This window comes from Coregonus clupeaformis, unplaced genomic scaffold (assembly GCF_020615455.1).
Source record: "Coregonus clupeaformis isolate EN_2021a unplaced genomic scaffold, ASM2061545v1 scaf0033, whole genome shotgun sequence".
Taxonomy (NCBI): domain Eukaryota; kingdom Metazoa; phylum Chordata; class Actinopteri; order Salmoniformes; family Salmonidae; genus Coregonus; species Coregonus clupeaformis.
Window position 1 is genome coordinate 84,104 of NW_025533488.1, and position 22,073 is coordinate 106,176.

Sequence of the window (22,073 nt, forward strand, 5' to 3'; positions counted from 1 at the left end):
CCACTACTAAAGGACACCAATAAGAAGAAGAGACCTGCTTGGGCCAAGAAACATGAGCAATGGACATTAGACCGGTGAAAATGTGTCCTTTGGTCTGGAGTCCAAATTGGAGATTTTTGGTTCCAACCGCTGTGTCTTTGTGAGATGTGGTGTGGGTGAACGGATGATCTCCGCATGTGTAGTTCCCACCGTAAAGCATGGAGGAGGAGGTGTTATGGTGTGGGGGTGCTTTGCTGGTGACACTGTCTGTGATTTATTTAGAATTCAAGCCACACTTAACCAGCATGGCTACCACAGCATTCTGCAGCGTACGCCATCCCAGCTGGTTTGGGTTTAGTGGGACTATCATTAGATTTTCAACAGGACAATGACCCAACACACCTCCAGGCTGTGTAAGGGCTATTTTACCAAGAAGGAGAGTGATGGAGTGCTGCATCAGATGACCTGGCCTCCACAATCCCCTGACCTCAACCCAATTGAGATGGTTTGGGATGAGTCGGACGGCAGAGTGAAGGAAAAGCAGCCAACAAGTGCTCAGCATATGTGGGAACTCCTTCAAAACTGTTGGAAAAGCATTCCAGATCAAGCTGGTTGAGAGAATGCCATGAGTGTGCAAAGCTGTCATCAAGGCAAAGGGTGGCTATTTGACGAATCTCAAATCTCAAATATATTTTGATTTGTTTAACACTTTTATGGTTACTACATGATTCCACATGTGTTATTTCATAGTTTTGATGTCTTCACTATTATTCTACAATGTAGAAAATAGTAAAAATAAAGAAAACCTTTGTGTGTCCAAACTTTTGACTGGTACTGTATATCTAAGGTTAGTTAGTTTGTCTTTTTTAATGTAATCTGTGATCATAAACCATCGACAAATAATGTGATAACATCAATAAACCACCTTGTGTCATGAAACTGACAAACTGTCCCTCAAAAGAAGAACTTGTGTTTAGTCCTGTACCTCAACATGTCACTTATCTTAAATGAATGAGGACTGCAGGAAGTCACAAGTGGAAATTGCGAATTCACAAATCTCTCCTGTGAGGTTGAGCAACACAGTCCTGCACACCATACACTCAAGGGACGGAAAGAAACAGTACAATTACCATCATCAATAACATTATCATTACACATACCACAGAGTTAACCCAAATGCTGTTTCATGATGAGTGTTTGATTTCATTCTAATTGGCAACGCTCTGCAGCTGAACATGATTGTTGTTGTCATGGAGATAGTATTGTAATATTGTTGTTTATTAGTCATCTCATGCTCCACTCACAAGAAAACATAATTTGACTGCTGTAAAAAATCTATATATCGCTTGTCATATTCTGTGAATAACTAGTAAGATACTAGGGTAACACACTCAGGTGTTCTTCTGCCCCCTAGTTGTAGGCCTATGGGGCATATTTTCACATTGCAGTTTGTTACTCATTTCCAACTATTCGGTGACACTTTGAATTATGTATTTTCTGTGAAGAAGAGCAACATTTTCAGCATTACATAACCACATCTATAACTATAACCACATTTTGAGTTATGCGCACGCACTTGCTCAACATTCTCATGTGTGGAGTCATATAGAAATGACACACAGCTATCTTTGGCTTTGAAATGACAGAGATTTAAGGAACCAACCAACACACACTGCCTGATGTTTAGTGCAGGCAGAGCTTTCTATTTTATGACCGATTCATATTCAACATCAGTTGAGCTTGAATTCACAGGTTCTAACAGGACAAGGGGAAATATGTGTGAAAACCCATTAGAAAACAGTTTTATTGAAAATATAATTGAAAACATACACAAGGACAAACACATCTTAGGAGGAATTTCCAATTGTCAAACAACACCTGACAAGTTCATTTGAGGACAACTTCGATGCTAGTTGTAGCCTATACACTCTTAGAAAAAATATTGCTATCTGGAACCTAAAAGGGTTCTTCGGCTGTCCACATAGGAGAACCCTTTGAATAACCCTTTTTGGTTCCAGGTAGAACCCTTTTGGTTTCAGGTAGAACCCTTTTGGGTTCCATGTAGAACCCTTTCTACATACAGTGGGGAGAACAAGTATTTGATACACTGCCGATTTTGCAGGTTTGCCTACTTACAAAGCATGTAGAGGTCGGTAATTTTTATCATAGGTACACTTCAACTGTGAGAGACGGAATCTAAAACAAAAATCCAGAAAATCACATTATATGATTTTTAAGTAATTAATTTGCATTTTATTGCATGACATAAGTATTTGATACATCAGAAAAGCAGAATTTAATGTTTGGTACAGAAACTTTTGTTTGCAATTACAGAGATCATACATTTCCTGTAGGTCTTGACCAGGTTTGCACACACTGCAGCAGGGATTTTGGCCCACTCCTCCATACAGACCTTCTCCAGATCCTTCAGGTTTCGGGGCTGTCGCTGGGCAATACAGACTTTCAGCTCCCTCCAAAGATTTTCTATTGGGTTCAGGTCTGGAGACTGGCTAGGCCACTCCAGGACCTTGAGATGCTTCTTACAGAGCCACTCCTTAGTTGCCCTGGCTGTGTGTTTCGGGTCGTTGTCATGCTGGAAGACCCAGCCACGACCCATCTTCAATGCTCTTACTGAGGGAAGGAGGTTGTTGGCCAAGATCTCGCGAAACATGGCCCCATCCATCCTCCCCTCAATACGGCGCAGTCGTCCTGTCCCCCTTTGCAGAAAAGCATCCCCAAAGAATGATGTTTCCACCTCCATGCTTCACGGTTGGGATGGTGTTCTTGGGGTTGTACTCATCCTTCTTTTTCCTCCAAACACGGCGAGTGGAATTTAGACCAAAAGCTCTATTTTGTCTCATCAGACCACATGACCTTCTTCCATTCCTCCTCTGGATCATCCAGATGGTCATTGGCAAACTTCAGACGGGCCTGGACATGCGCTGGCTTGAGCAGGGGACCTTGCGTGAGCTGCAGGATTTCAATCCATGACGGCGTAGTGTGTTACTAATGGTTTTCTTTGAGACTGTGGTCCCAGCTCTCTTCAGGTCATTGACCAGGTCCTGCCCGTGTAGTTCTGGCCTGATCCCTCACCTTCCTCATGACCATTGATGCCCCATGGGTGAGATCTTGCATGGAGCCCCAGACCGAGGGTGATTGACCGTCAACTTGAACTTCTTCCATTTTTCTAATAATTGCGCCAACAGTTGTTGCCTTCTCACCAAGCTGCTTGCCTATTGTCCTGTAGCCCATCCCAGCCTTGTGCAGGTCTACAATTTTATCCCTGATGTCCTTACACAGCTCTCTGGTCTTGGCCATTGTGGAGAGGTTGGAGTCTGTTTGATTGAGTGTGTGGACAGGTGTCTTTTATACAGGTAACGAGTTCAAACAGGTGCAGTTAATACAGGTAATGAGTGGAGAACAGGAGGGCTTTTAAAGAAAAACTAACAGGTCTGTGAGAGCCGGAATTCTTACTGGTTGGTAGGTGATCAAATACTTATGTCATGCAATAAAATGCAAAATAATTACTTAAAAATCATACAATGTGATTTTCTGGATTTTTGTTTTAGATTCCGTCTCTCACAGTTTAAGTGTACCTATGATAAAAATTACAGACCTCTACATGCTTTGTAAGTAGGAAAACCTGCAAAATCGGCAGTGTATCAAATACTTGTTCTCCCCACTGTAGGGTGCTACATGGAACCAAAAAGGGTTCAATCTGGAACCAAAAAGGGTTCTACCTGGAACACAAAAGTGTTCTCCTATGGGTACAGCTGAAGAAACCCTTTTTTCTAAGAGTGTACAATGTGTCAATAAGTTACTTGCATTATAACTGGGAAGCATACAGTTTTCATTATAATGTTGTAAATGACTGATGCATTTATGGTTAGAACCTAACAAATGAGTCTAGCTATTACTCATGCATCAGTAAGGTAGTTGCAGCCAGATATGATTATATGCAGGCATGACTTGTCTATGTTATTATCTGTGACTCCCAGTGACTCTGTCTATGTTATTACTTTAGTTGCCCTTGAGGGGGACAACAAGATCGTAGGAGGTATGAGTGCAGGAAGAACTCTGTTCCCTACCAGGTGTCTCTGAACACAGGGGTACAACTTCTGTGGAGGGATCCTCCTCTCTAGTGAATGGGTGCTCTCTGCTGCCCACTGCTACAAATCATAAGCACAGACTGCAGAGTTACTATGTGCTAAGAGAATTTCAAAAATAGTTTAAATGTTGTTGTTTTTTACACTTTATTTTATTTCATGAACATTCTGGTGGTGTAGGCCTTAAAATCCCCATTTAATCTAGAAACGTACTCTTCTTTCCTTAGCTGTTAGTTGGACTTAAAGAGAAACAAGTAAAGAAGGCAGTGTATTGATCACAGGAGGTTGGTGGCACCTTAATTGGGGAGGAAGGGCTCGTGGTAATGACTGGAGCAGAATCAGTGGAATGGTATCAAATACATCAAACACATGGTTTCCAGGTGTTTGATGCCATTCCATTTGCTCTGTTCCGGCCATTATTATGAACTGTTTCCCCCTCAGCAGCCTCCACTGGTATTGATGGACATGACATAGTATGCTTTGCTCTTTGTAATATCATGTTTAATGGTTGAGTCCATTCGGATTTAAGACCACAACTGTTGTAGAACTGTTTGGATGAAATGGGTAAACCTTAACATACAGCAAATCTAACAAGTTCCCCAGTGCAGGACCCTCCTTCCCCTCCAACTACTACAGTATCATCTCCATTCTGGTTATAACCCTGCAGGTCGCCATTGGAGGTCCGTCTGGGGGAGCACAACATCAAGGAGCCTGAGGACATGGAGCAACACATCATGTCTGCCCAGTTCATCCGCCACCCAGACTACAACTCTGGTACCCAGGACAGTGACATCGCGCTGATCAAACTAAGCCAGCCTGACACCCTCAACAGCTATGTGAGCCCTGTGGCCCTCCCCACTAAGTGTAGCACTGCTGGAACCATGTGCCAGGTCTCTGGCTGGGGGAGCCTCCGCGCCAGCAACGAAGGCTGTGAGTGGAATGTGTGTCTTATTAGTGTTTTATTAGTCGTGTGTACTGGATACACATGGTATACGCCATCCAACAAAATGCTTACTTTCAGGTTCCTTCTCGACAATGCAACAACAATAAGAAATAATAAAAGATACGAATACAAACATTTGTGTGTACATTTGTGCGTACGTGTGTGTGCTTGTGTTTGTGTGTATGTGTGTGTGTGTGGTTGTGTAAAACAGCTGCGTCTTTTACCCCAGGTGAACTACTTGCCCAGTGTGTTCAGTACCTGATTAGATATCATGCTGTCTTGGCTATAAATGGTTAACAGCTGAGGACAACAGTTATTTTAGAGTGATTGGTACTTTTACAGTCTTAAGAAATCTAAAGTTTTCCACTTCTGATTTGTTTTAATTGAAAGTCTTAATGACTTGTTACATGTCTCTAACTCTGTCTTTCTTTGATGTTCTGTTCCAGCGAGGTACCCTGACACACTACAGTGTGTGGAGGTCCCCTCCTGACTGATAACACCTGTCTGGAAGCCTATTTCTTCCAGATAACTGAGAACATGATCTGTGCTGGCTTCATGGAGGGAGGCAAGGACTCCTGCCAGGTAACAGACAGAATAGACCTGTACTATACTTCTTCATATTTCACTTTCTTGCTTTCACAGTTTGCACCATGATGCATATATTTTTTTGTCTCTCTTCTTCTTGCTCTGTCACTGACTCTCTTTATCTTTTCATGTCACTCTGGCTTGTTGCTCTCTCTTTCTTTATCTCTCTCACCATCTTACCCCCCCTCTCTCTGTCACTTTCTTTCTTTCTTTCTTTCTTTCTTTCTTTCTTTCTTTCTTTCTTTCTTTCTTTCTTTTTTCTTTCTTTCTTTCTTTCTTTCTTTCTTTCTTTCTTTCTTTCTTTCTTTCTTTCTTTCTCTTTCTTTCTCTCTCTCTGTCTCTATCTCTGTCTCTGTCTCTGTCTCTGTCTCTCTCTCTCTCTCTCTCTCTCTCTCTCTCTCTCTCTCCACCCCACCAGGGTGACTCTGGTGGCCCTCTGGTGTGTGATGGGGAGCTGCAGGGGGTTGTTTCCAGGGGTCATGGCTGTGCTCTCAGGAAGAAGCCTGGCGTCTACACCAAAGTCTGCAACTACGTGTCATGGATCCAAAACACCATGGCATCCGGCTAAGTAGCAAAGGCTGGTCCTGATGTCATGGAACTAACAATTTGAACTGATGATATCAAATAAAGCATGTCTGTTTATTGAATGTGGTCTTTGTTGAGTGACATCATAGGGTTGACTTCTTATGAGAGGATTTGAACAAGTCAGATCAGAATTTGGGCTATTGTGAAGGCGCTAGATGGTATGAGGTAAAAACTGAACACTTGGCTCCCTCTGCTGGATATACAGTGATCTTCCATCTTAAGCGATAATAAATAAACATGAGAGGGTGGGTGACCCAAAGACCAAATTGAGTCTAGCAAAGCATACATATTCCATTTAGACTATGGAATATTCTCACAATACGGTAGAATACCCAGATTTTCCAAGTCTGCCCACCATCCAAAATACCACAAGTACCACACCCTTCACCATGACATCATAGTGACCAGGCCAAGGGCTCTGTTGGCCCTGTGGCCTGAGGCATTCTATTTGGGTCTGACCTGAGGCATGTAGATTTGTTCATAACAGTGCCAGTGGCTATGGGTGTGGGCCTTCAACGATCTCATCAACAGATTTCCATGTCCCTAGAGATGTAGTCAGGGTAAAATGGGAACAGGTTACAACTCAATAAAGTAGAATGGACAGCTAGGCAGTGGTGTAAAATACTTAAGTAAAAATACTTTGAAGTATTACTTAAGTCGTTTTTTTGGATATTTGTATTTTACTTTACTATTGATATTTTTCAACTATTCAACTTTCTATTTTACTCCACTACATTCCTAAAGAAAATAATGTACTTTTTACTCCATACATTTTCCCTGACACCCAAAAGTACTTGTTACATTTTGAATGCTTTGCAGGACAGGAAAATTGTCAATTTCACTCACTTACAGTATCAAGAGAACATCCCTGGTCATCGCTACTGCCTCTGATCTGGCAGACTGACTAAACACAAATGCTTCATTTGTAAATTAAGTTGGAGTTTTGGAGTGTGCCCCTGGCTATCCGTAAAAAAAAGAAAGAAAAGAAAATCATGCCATCTGGTTTGCTTAATATAAGGAATTTGAAATGATTTATACTTTTACTTTTGATACTTAAGTATATTTTAGCAATTACATTTACTTTTGACACTTAAGTACATTTAAAACCAAATACTTGTAGACTTTTACACAAGTAGTATTTTACTAGGTGACTTTCACTTTTACTTGAGTCATTATTTTCTATTAAGGTACAGTATCTTAACTTTTACTCAAGTATGACAATTGGGTACTTTATCCACCACTGCAGCTAGGTCTTTCGAGGTCATCAATATTGAACCAGCCAAAATACATATGGCAGTGGTTCCCAAATTATTTGCTCTCTGAGGCTGTTGGGAATTTTCTTGTGACCCATGCAAAACCACAAATAAAACCAATATTTTTGGTGTCTGCAACCCAAGCGGAGTTAGTGGTGATTGACCATTGGGTCCCGAGTTCCGACCCACCGTTTGGGAACATTGAGTCAAGGCAATGTCAAATACTCGCAGTATTATAATGTGTCATGTTTCACTGTCACTGAACCAAAACAAAGACCCTCAGGTTGATCCATGAGATAAGATATGGTCATATGGTCATAAACACTGCTTGATGTGCCCATCTCTATGCACCATTCATGTGTGGTGGTGGTTATATATTTGTTAGCCTTGTGGCTAGTATTGCCAGACAATGTTCATTACAAGAGAAAGGATGCAGGGTTATTATTGTGCCACCAGAGGGCATCATTCAACTTCTTGACAGATCATGGCAGTGACTGGTCAGGGACAAGGTAGGTGTGATCATACATTTCCATTGAAGATTATTGGGTGGTGATGAGGGTAGTGATATTTCCCACACTTTCGGTTTATCTTGTATAAGGGGTTTGTGCTATATGTGAATTGTGCTGTTATGTATTTATTGTCGAATCCAAATGCCACAAGTTCCCTATGTTAAAATTTTATTCTACTCTATTCTATTCGATTGTCAAGTGAATAATATCTAAATTACTGTATTCTAAAATGTGAAAAAATGAATTACAGAACTGTAAATAAGTAGCCTACAATTGATCAAGATCAATGTTGTTTTGTCGACAATACAAACAGATAGTGTAAAACAAAAGAAGAGGAGGTTAATTTTCTGGATTATTGTGGTCATTATGGAGGTTTACCCTGTATTAGATCCATTTACAAAAGGCAGATAGATAGTTGACACAGTGCGACATCTGTGAGTCAAAATTGTAATGATTAGATATTTACGAAATTGTGCATTCCTGAATGAAATCCAACATACGGATTTTACTATAAAAGTGACGCACATAACTACTCTTACTGAAGTAAAACTAATCCCTGTGGATTTATATTTGGTGAATTCAATATGGACCTCCTTTCTACTTTGACGCAGCACGTGCTGACTCACAAACTCAGTATTAAGGGCGTAATACCTATGATGGTTTGCTATGGGCCACTGTATGTGCGCTCACATCTGGCAGCATCTGGAGTAAGCCTGTTTCTCAAGTTTATAAAGTAATCAAACTTCACGCAAATTGCCAGAGTAGAGAGAGAGTAGGAGACGGAGAGGAAGGGGCATTTCAAGAGTGCAGTAACTTGGCACCAAAATCAGGTAAGGCTATACATTTTTAATCCAAATATGTTTGTTTTTTATTGACCATTAGAAATAAAATTTGTTTTTGCGCTACGTTGTTTACGTCATAAAGAAACAAGGTAACTTCTTGATGATATCTTTTGAAGATCGATGGGTCAAATAAAAACATTTTTTCTTTTTTCTTTTTTCTTCATGATAACGTTTTTGTGGTAGGATGTCTTTGGTATTCATAGTGATCTGCAGCTTACTTGACAGAATGATGCCCAACTATTTTTTTCTATCTTGTAATAAGCTACCCTAATGGTTAAAATCGAATCCATTTTGTAGACACAGTATTGTTGATATGATAATACTTGCTGTACCTTTCTGTTGTATTTTCAGTAGGCTAATTCAATCAATCAACTCACTTAATTCAATAAATTAAATATAATCTTTAATTTTGCCTATTTGTTCCTGTTCCAATGTATTTATCTTCAATGTTCATCTTCCTTGATTGACAACAGGTATCTAAAGGGGGGGAAAATGGAACTGAAACCATTGCTAAGGCGGATGGGCTCGATAGTCCGTGCCATCCTGACATTCCTCTTTGCCTTGGTGGTGCTGGGGGTGATGGTGTGGGCCTACGTCCAGGGCTTCCAGCTGGCCACCTCCCCGTACGGCATCATCTCCTTCGGCTTCTACGGCCTCCTGCTGGGGCTCCACGTCCTGGTCCAGAGCCTGTTCGCCTTTGTGGAGCACCGCCGCATGAGGGCCCGAAGCAAGGCCTGCACCTTCACCAAGACCATCGGCTTCACTATCTCAGCCTACCAGGAGGACCCAGAGTACCTGCGCGAGTGCCTCAACTCCATTCGGGCCCTCAAGTACCCTCCAGAGCTGCTGCGGGTCATCATGGTGGTGGATGGGAACTCGAAGGACGACCTCTACATGCTGGAGATGTTCAGGGAGGTGTTTGCAGACCAGGACCCTGGCTGTTACGTGTGGAGGAATAACTACCACACGTGGGACCCCACCCAGACCCAGGATTGGGGCATCCCCGGGGTGATAGGCCCCGCCGGGGACGCTAGTTATGGGTTGGGAGAGGACCCCCAGAGGAGGGAGGTGGAGGATCTGATCAACAGCAGGAGGTGTGTGTGCATCATGCAGAAGTGGGGTGGAAAGAGGGAGGTGATGTACACAGCATTCAAGGCACTGGGACTGTCGGTGGACTACATACAGGTGAGGAGTTGATTTATATCTCTTTGTATGGCTCTTGAGATTAGGGAAATACTGTATTTCATTAAGAAAACACACCTTGGATCAGAGCACACAGTATCTTCATTCTGTTTCTTGTCCTATAATGTTAATAATTGTTAATAACTAATGTTAATAATCATTTCTCTCTCTCACTCTTCCAGGTGTGTGACTCTGACACCAAGCTAGACCCCCTGGCTACGGTGGAGCTGTGTAAGGTTCTGGAGAGCAACCAGAAGTACGGGGCGGTGGGAGGAGACGTGATGATCCTCAACCTCAAGGAGTCCTACATCAGCTTCATGAGCAGCCTGCGCTACTGGATGGCGTTCAACATCGAGAGGTCCTGCCAGTCCTTCTTCAACTGTGTCTCCTGCATCAGCGGCCCCCTGGGTAAGGAAAATACACTTTCCTGTGACCGCGATAAACATGAGACATAACCTTGCTTCTCTTGTTTATGTTACTGGTAGTCGTGTAATATTACTATGCTATTTGTTTTCAGTAATTTGAATATACTTGCATGTGAACTGCAGAACTATAACATAGGTTTGGTTTTATCCTCAGGTCTGTACAGGAATGACCTCCTCCAGCAGTTCTTAGAGTCCTGGTACAACCAGAAGTTCCTGGGGACTCACTGCACATTTGGGGATGACAGACATCTCACCAATCGTATGCTCAGCATGGGTTATGCCACCAAGTGAGTATACATGTCTTCACACATACTCTACCACAACACTTTACTAGAGATGATAAGATGATAATAGACTCATCATCATCCATCCTCTGCTCTCAGATACACGGCCCGCTCCAAGTGCTACACAGAGACGCCAGGCCAGTTCCTCCGGTGGCTCAACCAGCAGACGCGCTGGACCAAGTCTTACTTCCGTGAGTGGCTCTACAACGCCATGTGGTGGCACAAGCACCACCTGTGGATGACCTACGAGTCCATCGTCTCTGGTGTCTTCCCCTTCTTCGTCACGGCCACCATCATCCAGCTGTTCTGGACAGGCACCCTGTGGGACATCCTCTGGGTCCTCTGCTGCATCCAGCTCATCGGCCTGATCAAGGCGGCCTATGCCTGCATCCTGCGCCGTGACCTGGTCATGTTGTTCATGTCCCTCTACTCTGCCCTCTACATGACCAGCCTGCTACCCGCCAAGTACTTTGCCATCATCACCATGAACAAGAGCAGCTGGGGCACGTCGGGTCGCCGCAAGATGGTTGGGAATTACATCCCCCTGCTGCCTCTGTCGGTGTGGGCGGCCATCTTGCTGGGAGGGTTCTGCTACACCATCTACAAGGAGAGCCAGAAGGGCTGGTTCACGCCGGCTAAGGTACTAGAGACCAGGTTTCTGATCTACGGCTGTGTGGCGTACGTCTGCTACTGGTTCCTCATGATCTTCCTCTACTGGGTGTGGTTCCGCAGGCTGTGTAGGAAACGCTCCCAAAGTTATGACGTGAGCGTATAGGGAAAAAATACAGGATATTATGTATTTATTTTGTATTGTGTACATCAACGTTTTTCATTTATTTATTTCATCTTGTGGTACAGTAGCTGTTTGTGAACAGATAACCTTTATACAGCTGCTAAACCAACTGAACCATAGAAAATATAAATGTATATAATGTACTGTATATGAGAACAATTACCTAGACTCTGGGAAGCTTCATCCAGAATAGTGTCAAAGATGAGAATATATTGTTGATAACTACAGTTTGCCGTGCTACTGAAGATGGAGAAATGAGTTGTTAAGTGAATGAATATTTGACATTCAGATGTCTTTACACATACTTTATAACTGAAACTGTATATGGAAGCAATATAGTACAGTATACTTCTCAGGAGTCCTCGCAGCAGTTTATGATATAAGACTTATAATTTATTCTAGATGGCCCTTGATTTGCTGTTGCTTATTTCTACTGAATGCCTTATGAACAAAGTGTTATATTTATTTAATATAACGATTTGTAATCTCTCTTGAGCACAACATGATTGAACTGTTATTAGATCACGCTGTATATGACTTGATACGTGCCTTACACCGAAAAATACCATATCAGACATATAGTAGCTTTTCTTTGTTTTTAAATATACTTCTCTCAATAATGCACTGGAAATTGGACTGGATTTTAATCACAGGTTGTTGTTTTTTACATTACCTTGGAAGCAAACTAGCAAAATGTTTAAGTGTAGAATACATGCAGTTGTACTTCTTGGGAAAACAAAATATGGGGTATAGGACGATGCAAAAGAAAAGCATAAGGTAACATGATGGTCAAAAGGTGTTGTCTTGTGCTTCTAGGTGAAAATATTTATTTCAGTGTAAATAATAGTGACAGACTCCGTAGTAAGACGATTAGACAATCATACATGTGATGTCCACTCCCAGGGATTCTTTGTGAAGCCCTGTGAGATAGACGGGCAATGGTTCTGCTGTCATGTTGAGTATAAACATGAGAGATGCACTTGGCTCGGTTTGAACTGAACTGACTGAGCACACTTTTATAAACACCTGTATTTAGATTGTTGATGCACATTTTTCATTGTATGTGATGATTTCCTTTGTCATATTATTTAGCAAATGTGAATGAATGTATGTATGTATGTTTTGGGAATTTGATAAAAAATAGAAAATAAAAAAGAAGTATTTTCTGAGGAAAATGAAGTACAGTAGCTTACTGTTGATCTGTTGAGGAGGGATTGTTTTGGCCACCACACCCATCTCTCAATGATCCTATCAATCTAGGATGTTGAAATCAGTGAATCTCTGTATTCATTTTAGTGGTTGCTTCATCTGACTCCACTATCAATGCTAACTATACCCCTGATTTCCCTGACAGTTGATAGGTAAGGTAACCATTACGGTCAGGGAGGGAAGAAAAAATACAGTAATTCCAATAATTTTCATAACCAATAATCTACCATTTATTCCTTTGCTGTAACCCCTAATACTGGCCCCCTAGCTTGCTATGGAACGTCCGCATTATGTACTCTCCACTAATGGTTCTGTTGACTGTAGGAGAGATGTGACATTTCCATTGAGCAACACATGATAATCTGAGAAATGAGAGGTTCTGTTGGGGACATTACATTTTACATTTACATTTTAGTCATTTAGCAGACACTCTTATCCAGAGCGACTTACAGTTAGTGAATACCTTTTTTAAATTATATATATCTTTTTTTATACTTGCCCCCCGTGGGAATCGAACCCCACAACCCTGGCGTTGCAAACGCCATGCTCTATCAACTGAGCTACATCCCTGCCGGCCATTCCCTCCCCTACCCTGGACGACGCTGGGCCAATTGTGCGCGCCAGAGTCTCCCAGTCGCAGCCGGCTGCGACAGAGCCTGGATTCGAACCAGGATCTCTAGTGGCACAGTTAGCACTGCGATGCAGTGCCTTAGACCACTGCGCCACTCAGGAGTTAGAGACATCTATCATCAGGAGTGTCATCGTTAGTCATCAAGAGGTATAATTACTGATGTAAAGTCAACATTTCTGACCTCTCAGGGCAGTTAGAGGGCCAGTTGCTTTGCATTGGTTTGATTTGACTGGTGGAGGGAGGAGAGTGTTTGTTGCTGTTTTTGTTTCATATAAACATTTTATGACAGGTCTGGGTGGGTGGAAGTTCTAAAAGAAGCTGAAAACTACAATATACAGTTAATTACCCCATATATGAATTGTGTAAGTGACACCCATTTGTTTTTAAACGCTGTTATGTAACACTAACAGACGTCGATTAAGGCAGTCCCCCGCACCTCTCTGATTCAGAGGGGTTGGGTTAAATGCGGAAAACAAATTTTGGTTGCACTTGTCAGTGCTAACTTTAAAGATTATAAGCAATTCTATAAGCAAATACCTTGTGACGTTATCAAAACATTAATAACGTTAATAAAGCAATAACATATATATTGCAATGATGAATGTTCTTGACTGATTAGAGGTCTTTCATTTATAGATGTGCAATGGACCGAAATGAACACTACACCAGCATTATCAACTGGTTAAATGAGCACTACAACAGCGTTATTAACTGGTTAAATGAAAACGACAACGGCATTATCAACTGTTTAAATGAACACGACAACAGCATTATCAACTGGTTAAATGAACACGGCAACAGCATTATCAACTGTTTAAATAAACACAACAGCATTATCAACTGGTTAAATGAACACTACAAAAGCATTATCAACTGGTTAAATGAACACTACAAAAGCATTATCAACTGGTTAAATGAAAACGACAACAGCATTATCAACTGGTTAAATGAAAACGACAACAGCATTATCAACTGGTTAAATGAAAACGACAACAGCATTATCAACTGGTTAAATGAAAATGACAACAGCATTATCAACTGGTTAAATGAAAACGACAACAGCATTATCAACTGGTTAAATGAAAACGACAACAGCATTATCAACTGTTTAAATGAACATGACAACAGCATTATCAACTGGTTAAATGAAACGACAACAGCATTATAAACTGGTTAAATGAAAACGACAACAACATTATCAACTGGTTGAACCACTGGGCCAAATCTGTCATATAACATTTACTGAGATTGCCCTTGCTGTAGCGCAAAGTGTGTAAATGAATAAATGCAATCCTTTAGAGAAAATAACATAAATTCTAAGGCAGGGGTTCCCAAACATTTTTGCGTTGGGGACACCTTTTTGATAGCAAATTCATCAGAGACCCCCTCATAATATCAGAACACAACTCCTACTAGATAGTCAGTCAGTCAGTGTTGCATGATACAGGGGGCTGCACCTGAGTGAGTCTCTGTAACAGCAAGTTCTGACAGTTTTTTTTCTGTAGTAGTCAGAACACTACACCAACCATCTATAGTCCACAACAACAGGTCTTTAAACCCAATCAGATGTTTTCAAGCCTGGTCCTTTTTTGTTTTGTATTTATTTATTTACTTATTTATTTTTAGGGCAAATCATACTCAAATGAACTTTTTGTTAACATTGATGTCGTTGACGTTATTTGTTGTTATTGGCGTTTTTATTCTGACATCCGTTATTTTTGTACTATACTTTTATTCTATTGAATGAAAGGTTGTTGTAGTTTTACAATGATGTCACGCCCTGACTCTGGGGACTCTTGTTTGTTGAGTCAGGTGTGATTTTCTGTGTTGTGATGTTCTATGTTGTATTTTCTAGGTTTAGATCTAGTACGTCTAGATCTATGTTGGTCGAGTGTGTTTCCCAATCAGAGGCAGCTGTCGCTCGTTGTCTCTGATTGGGGACAATACTTAGGCAGCCTATTGGCACTAGTGGGTTGTGGGATCTTGTTCCGTGTTAGGTATGTTGTTTGTGTACCTTGGACTTCACGTTTCGTTTCTTGTTTTGTCGTTGTGTTTATAAGTCTAATAAACATGTATGCATATCACGCTGCGCCTTGGTCTGACCCGTCAATCAACGAACGTGACAAATGACTTCTGCAGTGCATGGCTTGACTAATCAAGTTTCGGGCCCTGGGAAATAACATTTTAAAGGCTAGCCTTTTGGCATCAGAGAGAACATTTTGCAGTTATAAAGCTAATTTCCTGCAATTCTACACATTTTGCCTTCGGGCGAGAGAAAATGTTGCAGTTTTAAAGCTAATTTCTTGCAATTCTACATATTTTTTCATAAGGCAGTCACTGTGCCATTTGTAGTTTTAAAGGCACAAATAAATATATACATTTCCACACTATGAGGTTGGAATAATGCTGTGAAATTGTGAAAATGATGATAATGCCCTTTTACTGTAAGAGCTGTTTGAAAAAAACCGCCTGGAATTTCAGCCTGTTTTGGTGGGATGGAGTTTTGACCTGTCTGGTGACATCACCAGGCAGTAAATGAGTTAATAGACCAATAAGAAACAGAGTTCCAAACCACTCTGCCATTAACAGCTAGTTTTCAGTTTTTCCACTCAGACCACTCCTAGATAGTCCTAGCTAAATTCTTGCTTGAGAAATTGCTCTTTGCTAAGAAGCTATTTTTGTTTGTTTTTGTCCATTTTAATTGAAAACAATCACAGTAAGGTCACAGTACCTGCAACAACAAGTTGTTACCCAGAAATTATATTGAGATATAAAAAGGCTGCATTGGACCTTTAAAGCTTCAATTACAGTGCATTTACAATGGGGAGAACAAGTATTTGATACACTGACGATTTTGCAGGTTTTCCTACTTACAAAGCATGTAGAGGTCTGTAATTATTATCATAGGTACACTTCAACTGTGGGAGACGGAATCTAAAACAAAAATCAAGAAAATCACATTGTATGATTTTTAAGTAATTAATTTGCATTTTTATTGCATGACATAAGTATTTGATCACCTACCAACCAGTAAGAATTCCGGCTCTCACAGACCTGTTCGTTTTTCTTTAAAGCCCTCCTGTTCTCCACTCATTACCTGTATTAACTGCACCTGTTTGAACTCGTTACCTGTATAAAGACACTTGTCCACACTCAATCAAACAGACTCCAACCTCTCCCACAATGGCCAAGATCAGAGAGCTGTGTAAGGACATCAGGGATAAAATTGTAGACCTGCACAAGGCTGGGATGGGCTACAGGACAATAGGCAAGCAGCTTGGTGAGAAGGCAACAACTGTTGGCGCAATTATTAGAAAATGGAAGAAGTTCAAGATGACGGTCAATCACCCTCGGTCTGGGGCTCCATGCAAGATCTCACCTCGTGGGGCATCAATGATCATGAGGAAGGTGAGGGATCAGCCCAGAACTACACGGCAGGACCTGGTCAATGACCTGAAGAGAGCTGGGACCACAGTCTCAAAGAAAAGCATTAGTAACGCACTACGCCGTCATGGATTAAAATCCTGCAGCGACGCAAGGTCCCCCTGCTCAAGCCAGCGCATGTCCAGGCCCGTCTGGAGTTTGCCAATGACCATCTGGATGATCAGAGGAGGAATGGGAGAAGGTCATGTGGTCTGATGAGACAAAAATAGAGCTTTTTGGTCTAAACTCCACTCGCCGTGTTTGGAGGAAGAAGAAGGATGAGTACAACCCCAAGAACACCATCCCAACCGTGAAGCATGGAGGTGGAAACATCATTCTTTGGGGATGCTTTTCTGGAAAGGGGACAGGATGACTGCACCGTATTGAGGGGAGGATGGATGGGGCCATGTATCGCGAGATCTTGGCCAACAACCTCCTTCCCTCAGTAAGAGCATTGAAGATGGGTCGTGGCTGGGTCTTCCAGCATGACAACGACCCGAAACACACAGCCAGGGCAACTAAGGAGTGGCTCCGTAAGAAGCATCTCAAGGTCCTGGAGTGGCCTAGCCAGTCTCCAGACCTGGACCCAATAGAAAATCTTTGGAGGGAGCTGAAAGTTCGTTTGCCCAGCGACAGCCCCGAAACCTGAAGGATCTGGAGAAGGTCTGTATGGAGGAGTGGGCCAAAATCCCTGCTGCAGTGTAAATCTGGTCCAAGACCTACAGGAAATGTATGATCTCTGTAATTGCAAACAAAGGTTTCTGTACCAAATATTAAGTTCTGCTTTTCTGATGTATCAAATACGTATGTCATGCAATTAAATGCAAATGAATTACTTAAAAATCATACAATGTGATTTTCTGGAAAAAAAAATTTCACAGTTGAAGTGTACCTATGATAAAAATTACAGACCTCTACATGCTTTGTAAGTAGGAAAACCTGCAAAATCGGCAGTGTATCAAATACTTGTTCTCCCCACTGTATGTTAAAAACAACATTTTGGGGAAATTCAAGAAGAAATTAGTAGATTTTTTAAATAATTGATTCTGTGGTATATCAATATCCCTGAGAGTCTCCCAATTAAGAACATAAATTGTATAATTTTACATTGTATTGTATTGCACCCTCAAAAAATGTCTCACAGATCCCTTGTCCAAAATTGTTTAATCTGCAATACTCATACAAAATGTTATGATAAAAATAAAAATACAATTTGAGAACTGGCTGCGGACCCCCTGCCGTACCTCCGCGGACCCCACTTTGGGAAACCATCTTCTAAGAAACAAACTTAGTACTTTTGTTAAGATATGGCAACCTTTTATTGACTATATGGAAAACTTCCCTTACAACTGGTGATGAATCATGAACCCCTCCTCACCTCAACACTCAAAACATTCTGGTGCAAGGTATGGGAGCAATAACATGACATTAATTATATGCATAAATGATGACTTCGGACAGCTTCCCAGTCTTCAGTATCAGAACCCTATCAATCTAACCATAGAGGGGAAAGTACTCCTTGGTGACAGCCAGTGCCGGTCAACACTGCCAAGGGTGATGATTAAAATGAGTCAAAACATTATTGTGGTGAGTATGTGAGGGACTGAATGGAACCAGTTTACGTCGTCACCATTATTCATCACACTCACTAGATTTGGGTTGTTTCATGTTATAGACTTCTGACTTCACTAACTTCTCGGCTTAGGAGGGAGACTATGTGATATATATACTATCTGATAAGGTGACATATATGACGTGACTATCCCCAAACGCCCTGACTGTCTGTGACAGCCCAGACGCGAGATGTGGATGGAGGATGCTAATACGAGGGGCTGGGTTTATGTTGGGACCCAGGCTAGGGTTCCCAGGCTGTTATTTGGTCATCCAGGGTCTGAGGAGGTCTCTGTGTGACGAAGCAGGAGATCACTTCCCCTGGCAGCTGGTTCAAATCATCCCCTTCCTCCCCCCACCCTGTCCTAGGCCTCCTGCCCTGCGTCAGGGAGGGCGCTCTCAGCTGGCAGCCCAACCAGAGACATGCTGCTCCCATTGGGAAGCACAGTAATGTGACTAAACTGAAAGCTGTGGGTGTGTGTGTGTGTGTGATTGCAAGTTCGAGGTCGGATCTATCTCCTTCCACCTCCACCTCCCCATCAAGGTTTCAAAGTCATTCCATAACAACAGTCACCCACTTTGATATCAATGGAGCTGATGTTCTCAACTCACTGTGGACAGGATGACAACGCACAGTGAAGTGCTTTGAGGCCTTGTGAGAAGTGCTATGTAAATGCAATCCATATAAACGTGATTCTCATTACTGTCATTACCACCACAATGATGTCATAATCGTACGAGATGCAGAGAAACCAATAGATGATGAGGTCTGAGATGAATCGTGTTGTGAGGCCGTAAAGACGGAAGAGAGCAAGAAGGACAAAAGTGAAAAGAGGACAGAGAACAAGTGGACTTCCACTAGTTCTACTAGTCCTAACTACCCCTAACTACCACTAAAACACAACAACTGCTATGGAAACAATGAAACTTCCCACACCCAGTGAGAGTTACGATAAAACCTCCAGGTTTGCCTCTCAGAGTTGAGAAAAGGACCATATACAATGGGGGAGGATGGAATATATTGTAAGATTGCACATTTTCTCAGAGGTTATTTTTGTCATACTGTATTTTAACGCCTCTAGCTAAGGGAGTTTCCTCAGGCTGGGGAGCCTGTGGACTGTCTGGGAGTTCCTCAGGGTCGATTGGGTAGGGCAGCAAACTTCACACTCACTTGGTGGGGTCACAATCCCTTACTGGAATCATTGCAAAAACACTTGTCTTGGTTCCAACTACACTGATTCTTTCTATGGGCTGAGATGCTTCTGGACAGAGGAAAATTGGCATGGGACGTCATAATGACATAACTTTCTGGTTGTAAATTGTTTTTCTGGTTGAAAAGACGTCAGACGTTATTACACCCAAAATACTGTACATCTTTTATCATGATGACATCGAGACTTCTGGGAAATATGTCATATTTTGATTGGTATCAGGTCAGATAACCAGGTAAAGAAGTGTTTTTGTGGTCGCTAAAAATATATTTAAAAACCTTATTTTACAACGACTTGATCATGGGGTCTCAAAAGAAGTCAACGTTAGCTTGGCTCTCTCTGTGTGTTCGTGCCGTGGGAGGAGGGGTTTTTTCGTTGGCAGAAAGCAATGGCTAGCTAGTATGCTAACTATTCTAGCTAACTAACTGGCTGAATAAGTTGATGACGGACTCGCTCAAGCTGTCGGGACTAACCCACAACGTTAGACACGGACACGTATGATCTGCCTGGCGTGTTGACACACTGGTGGTTTGTTGTGGCCGAGTATTGGTGCTAAACCGTGTTGTTGGAGGCTGGCATGCTAGTTGGCTGTGGCGTCATAGGACTAGGTGCCCTGGATGGTTTTCACGGAAGAATACTGTACCAAGTTAGCTAGCTTAATAAACTAAGTTAGTCTATTCCTAGAAAACATTGAACCGCTGTAGTTTACAACAATTCTAGTTTCTGAGGTGGAAGTTGGGAGAGTTATAGTTGGGTGTTTCAGTGAAACGTAAGTGAGGGAGGCCCCGCTTTCTCGCTTTCCCAGATGTTTAGTTCATTTCATTCCGATCTCCTTTGCATTATTGTAGCCATTTTCTGTAGCCTGTCAACTATGCCTCTGTCTATCCCTGTTCTCTCCTCTCCGCACAGGCTATACAAACGCCTCACACCGCGTGGCTGCTGCCTCTCTAACCTGGTGGTCCCTGCCCGCCCGACCCACGTGGGTTCAGGTCTCCGGCAGCCTCTGGAACTGCCGATCTGCGGCCAACAAGGCAGAGTTCATCTCAGCCTATGCTACCCTCAGTCCCTCGACTTCTTGGCGCTGGCGGAAGCATGGATTACCACTGAAAACACTGCTACTCCTACTGCTCTCTCCTCGTCTGACCATGTGTTCTCGCATACCCCGAGAGCATCTGGTCAGTGGGGTGGTGGCACAGGAATCCTCATCTCTCCCAAGTGGACATTCTCTCTTTTCCCCTGACCCATATGTCTATCTCCTCATTTGAATTCCATGCTGTCACAGTCACTAGCCCATTCAAGCTTAACATCCTTGTCATTTATCGCCCTCCAGGTTCCCTTGGAGAGTTCATCAATGAGCTTGACAAGTTCCTTTCCTGAGGATGGCTCACCCCTCACAGTTCTGGGTGACTTTAACCTCCCTACGTCTACCTTTGACTCATTTCTCTCTGCCTCCTTCTTTCCACTCCTCTCCTCTTTTGACCTCACCCTCTCACCGTCCCCCCCTACTCACAAGGCAGGCAATACGCTTGACCTCATCTTTACTAGATGCTGTTCTTCTACTAATCTCACTGCAACTCCCCTCCATGTCTCCGACCACTACTTTGTATCCTTTTCTCTCTCGCTCTCCTCCAACACTACTCACTCTGCCCCTACTCAGGTGGTAATGCGCTGTCGCAACCTTCGCTCTCTCTCTCCCGCTACTCTCTCCTCTTCCATCCTATCATCTCTTCCCTCTGCTCAACCCTTCTCCCTCCAATCTCCTGAATCTGCCTCCTCAACCCTCCTCTCCTCCCTTTCTGCATCCTTTGACTCTCTATGTCCCCTATCCTCCCGGCCCGGCTCGGTCCTCCCCCCCCTGTTCCGTGGCTTGACGACTCATTGCGAGCTTACAGAACAGGGCTCCGGGCAGCCGAGCGGAAATGGAGGAAAACTAGACTCCCTGCGGACCTGGCATCTTTTCACTACCTCTCTACATTTTCTTCATCTGTTTCTGCTGCTAAAGCCACTTTCTACCACTTTAAATTCCAAGCATCTGCCTCTAACCCTAGGAAGCTTTTTGCCACCTTCTCCTCCCTGCTGAATCCTCCTCCCCCTCCCCCCTCCTCCCTCTCTGTGGATGACTTCGTCAACCATTTTGAAAAGAAGGTTGACGACATCCGATCCTCGTTTGTTAAGTCAAATGACACTGCTGGTCCTGCTCACACTGCCCTACCCTATGCTTTGACTTCTTTCTCCCCTCTCTCTCCAGATGAAATCTTGCGACTTGTGACGGCGGCCGCCCAACAACCTGCCCACTTGACCCTATCCCCTCCTCTCTTCTCCAGACCATCTCCGGTGACCTTCTCCCTTACCTCACCTCGCTCATCCAACTCATCCTTGACCACTGGCTATGACCCTTCCGTCTTCAAAGAGCGAGAGTTGCACCCCTTCTGAAAAAAACCTACCTCGATCCCTCCGATGTCAACAACTACAGACCAGTATCCCTTCTTTCTTTTCTCTCCA

At 42.7% G+C, this 22,073-nt stretch overlaps 1 protein-coding gene and 1 pseudogene across 1 annotated transcript; both read left to right on the forward strand.

Annotated features, from left to right (window-relative positions):
* Positions 1-3,742: 3,742 nt before the first annotated feature.
* LOC121543801 lies at positions 3,743-6,181 on the forward strand (annotated as a pseudogene).
* A 2,765-nt stretch (positions 6,182-8,946) lies between these two features.
* On the forward strand, positions 8,947-12,553 carry LOC121542372 (hyaluronan synthase 1). The gene is made up of 5 exons (XM_041851774.2): positions 8,947-8,981; positions 9,276-9,987; positions 10,167-10,392; positions 10,564-10,696; positions 10,793-12,553. The coding sequence occupies exons 1-5, from the start codon at positions 8,965-8,967 to the stop codon at positions 11,466-11,468; spliced, it is 1,764 nt and encodes a 587-aa protein (XP_041707708.1). The 5' UTR covers positions 8,947-8,964; the 3' UTR covers positions 11,469-12,553.
* Positions 12,554-22,073: the final 9,520 nt, after the last annotated feature.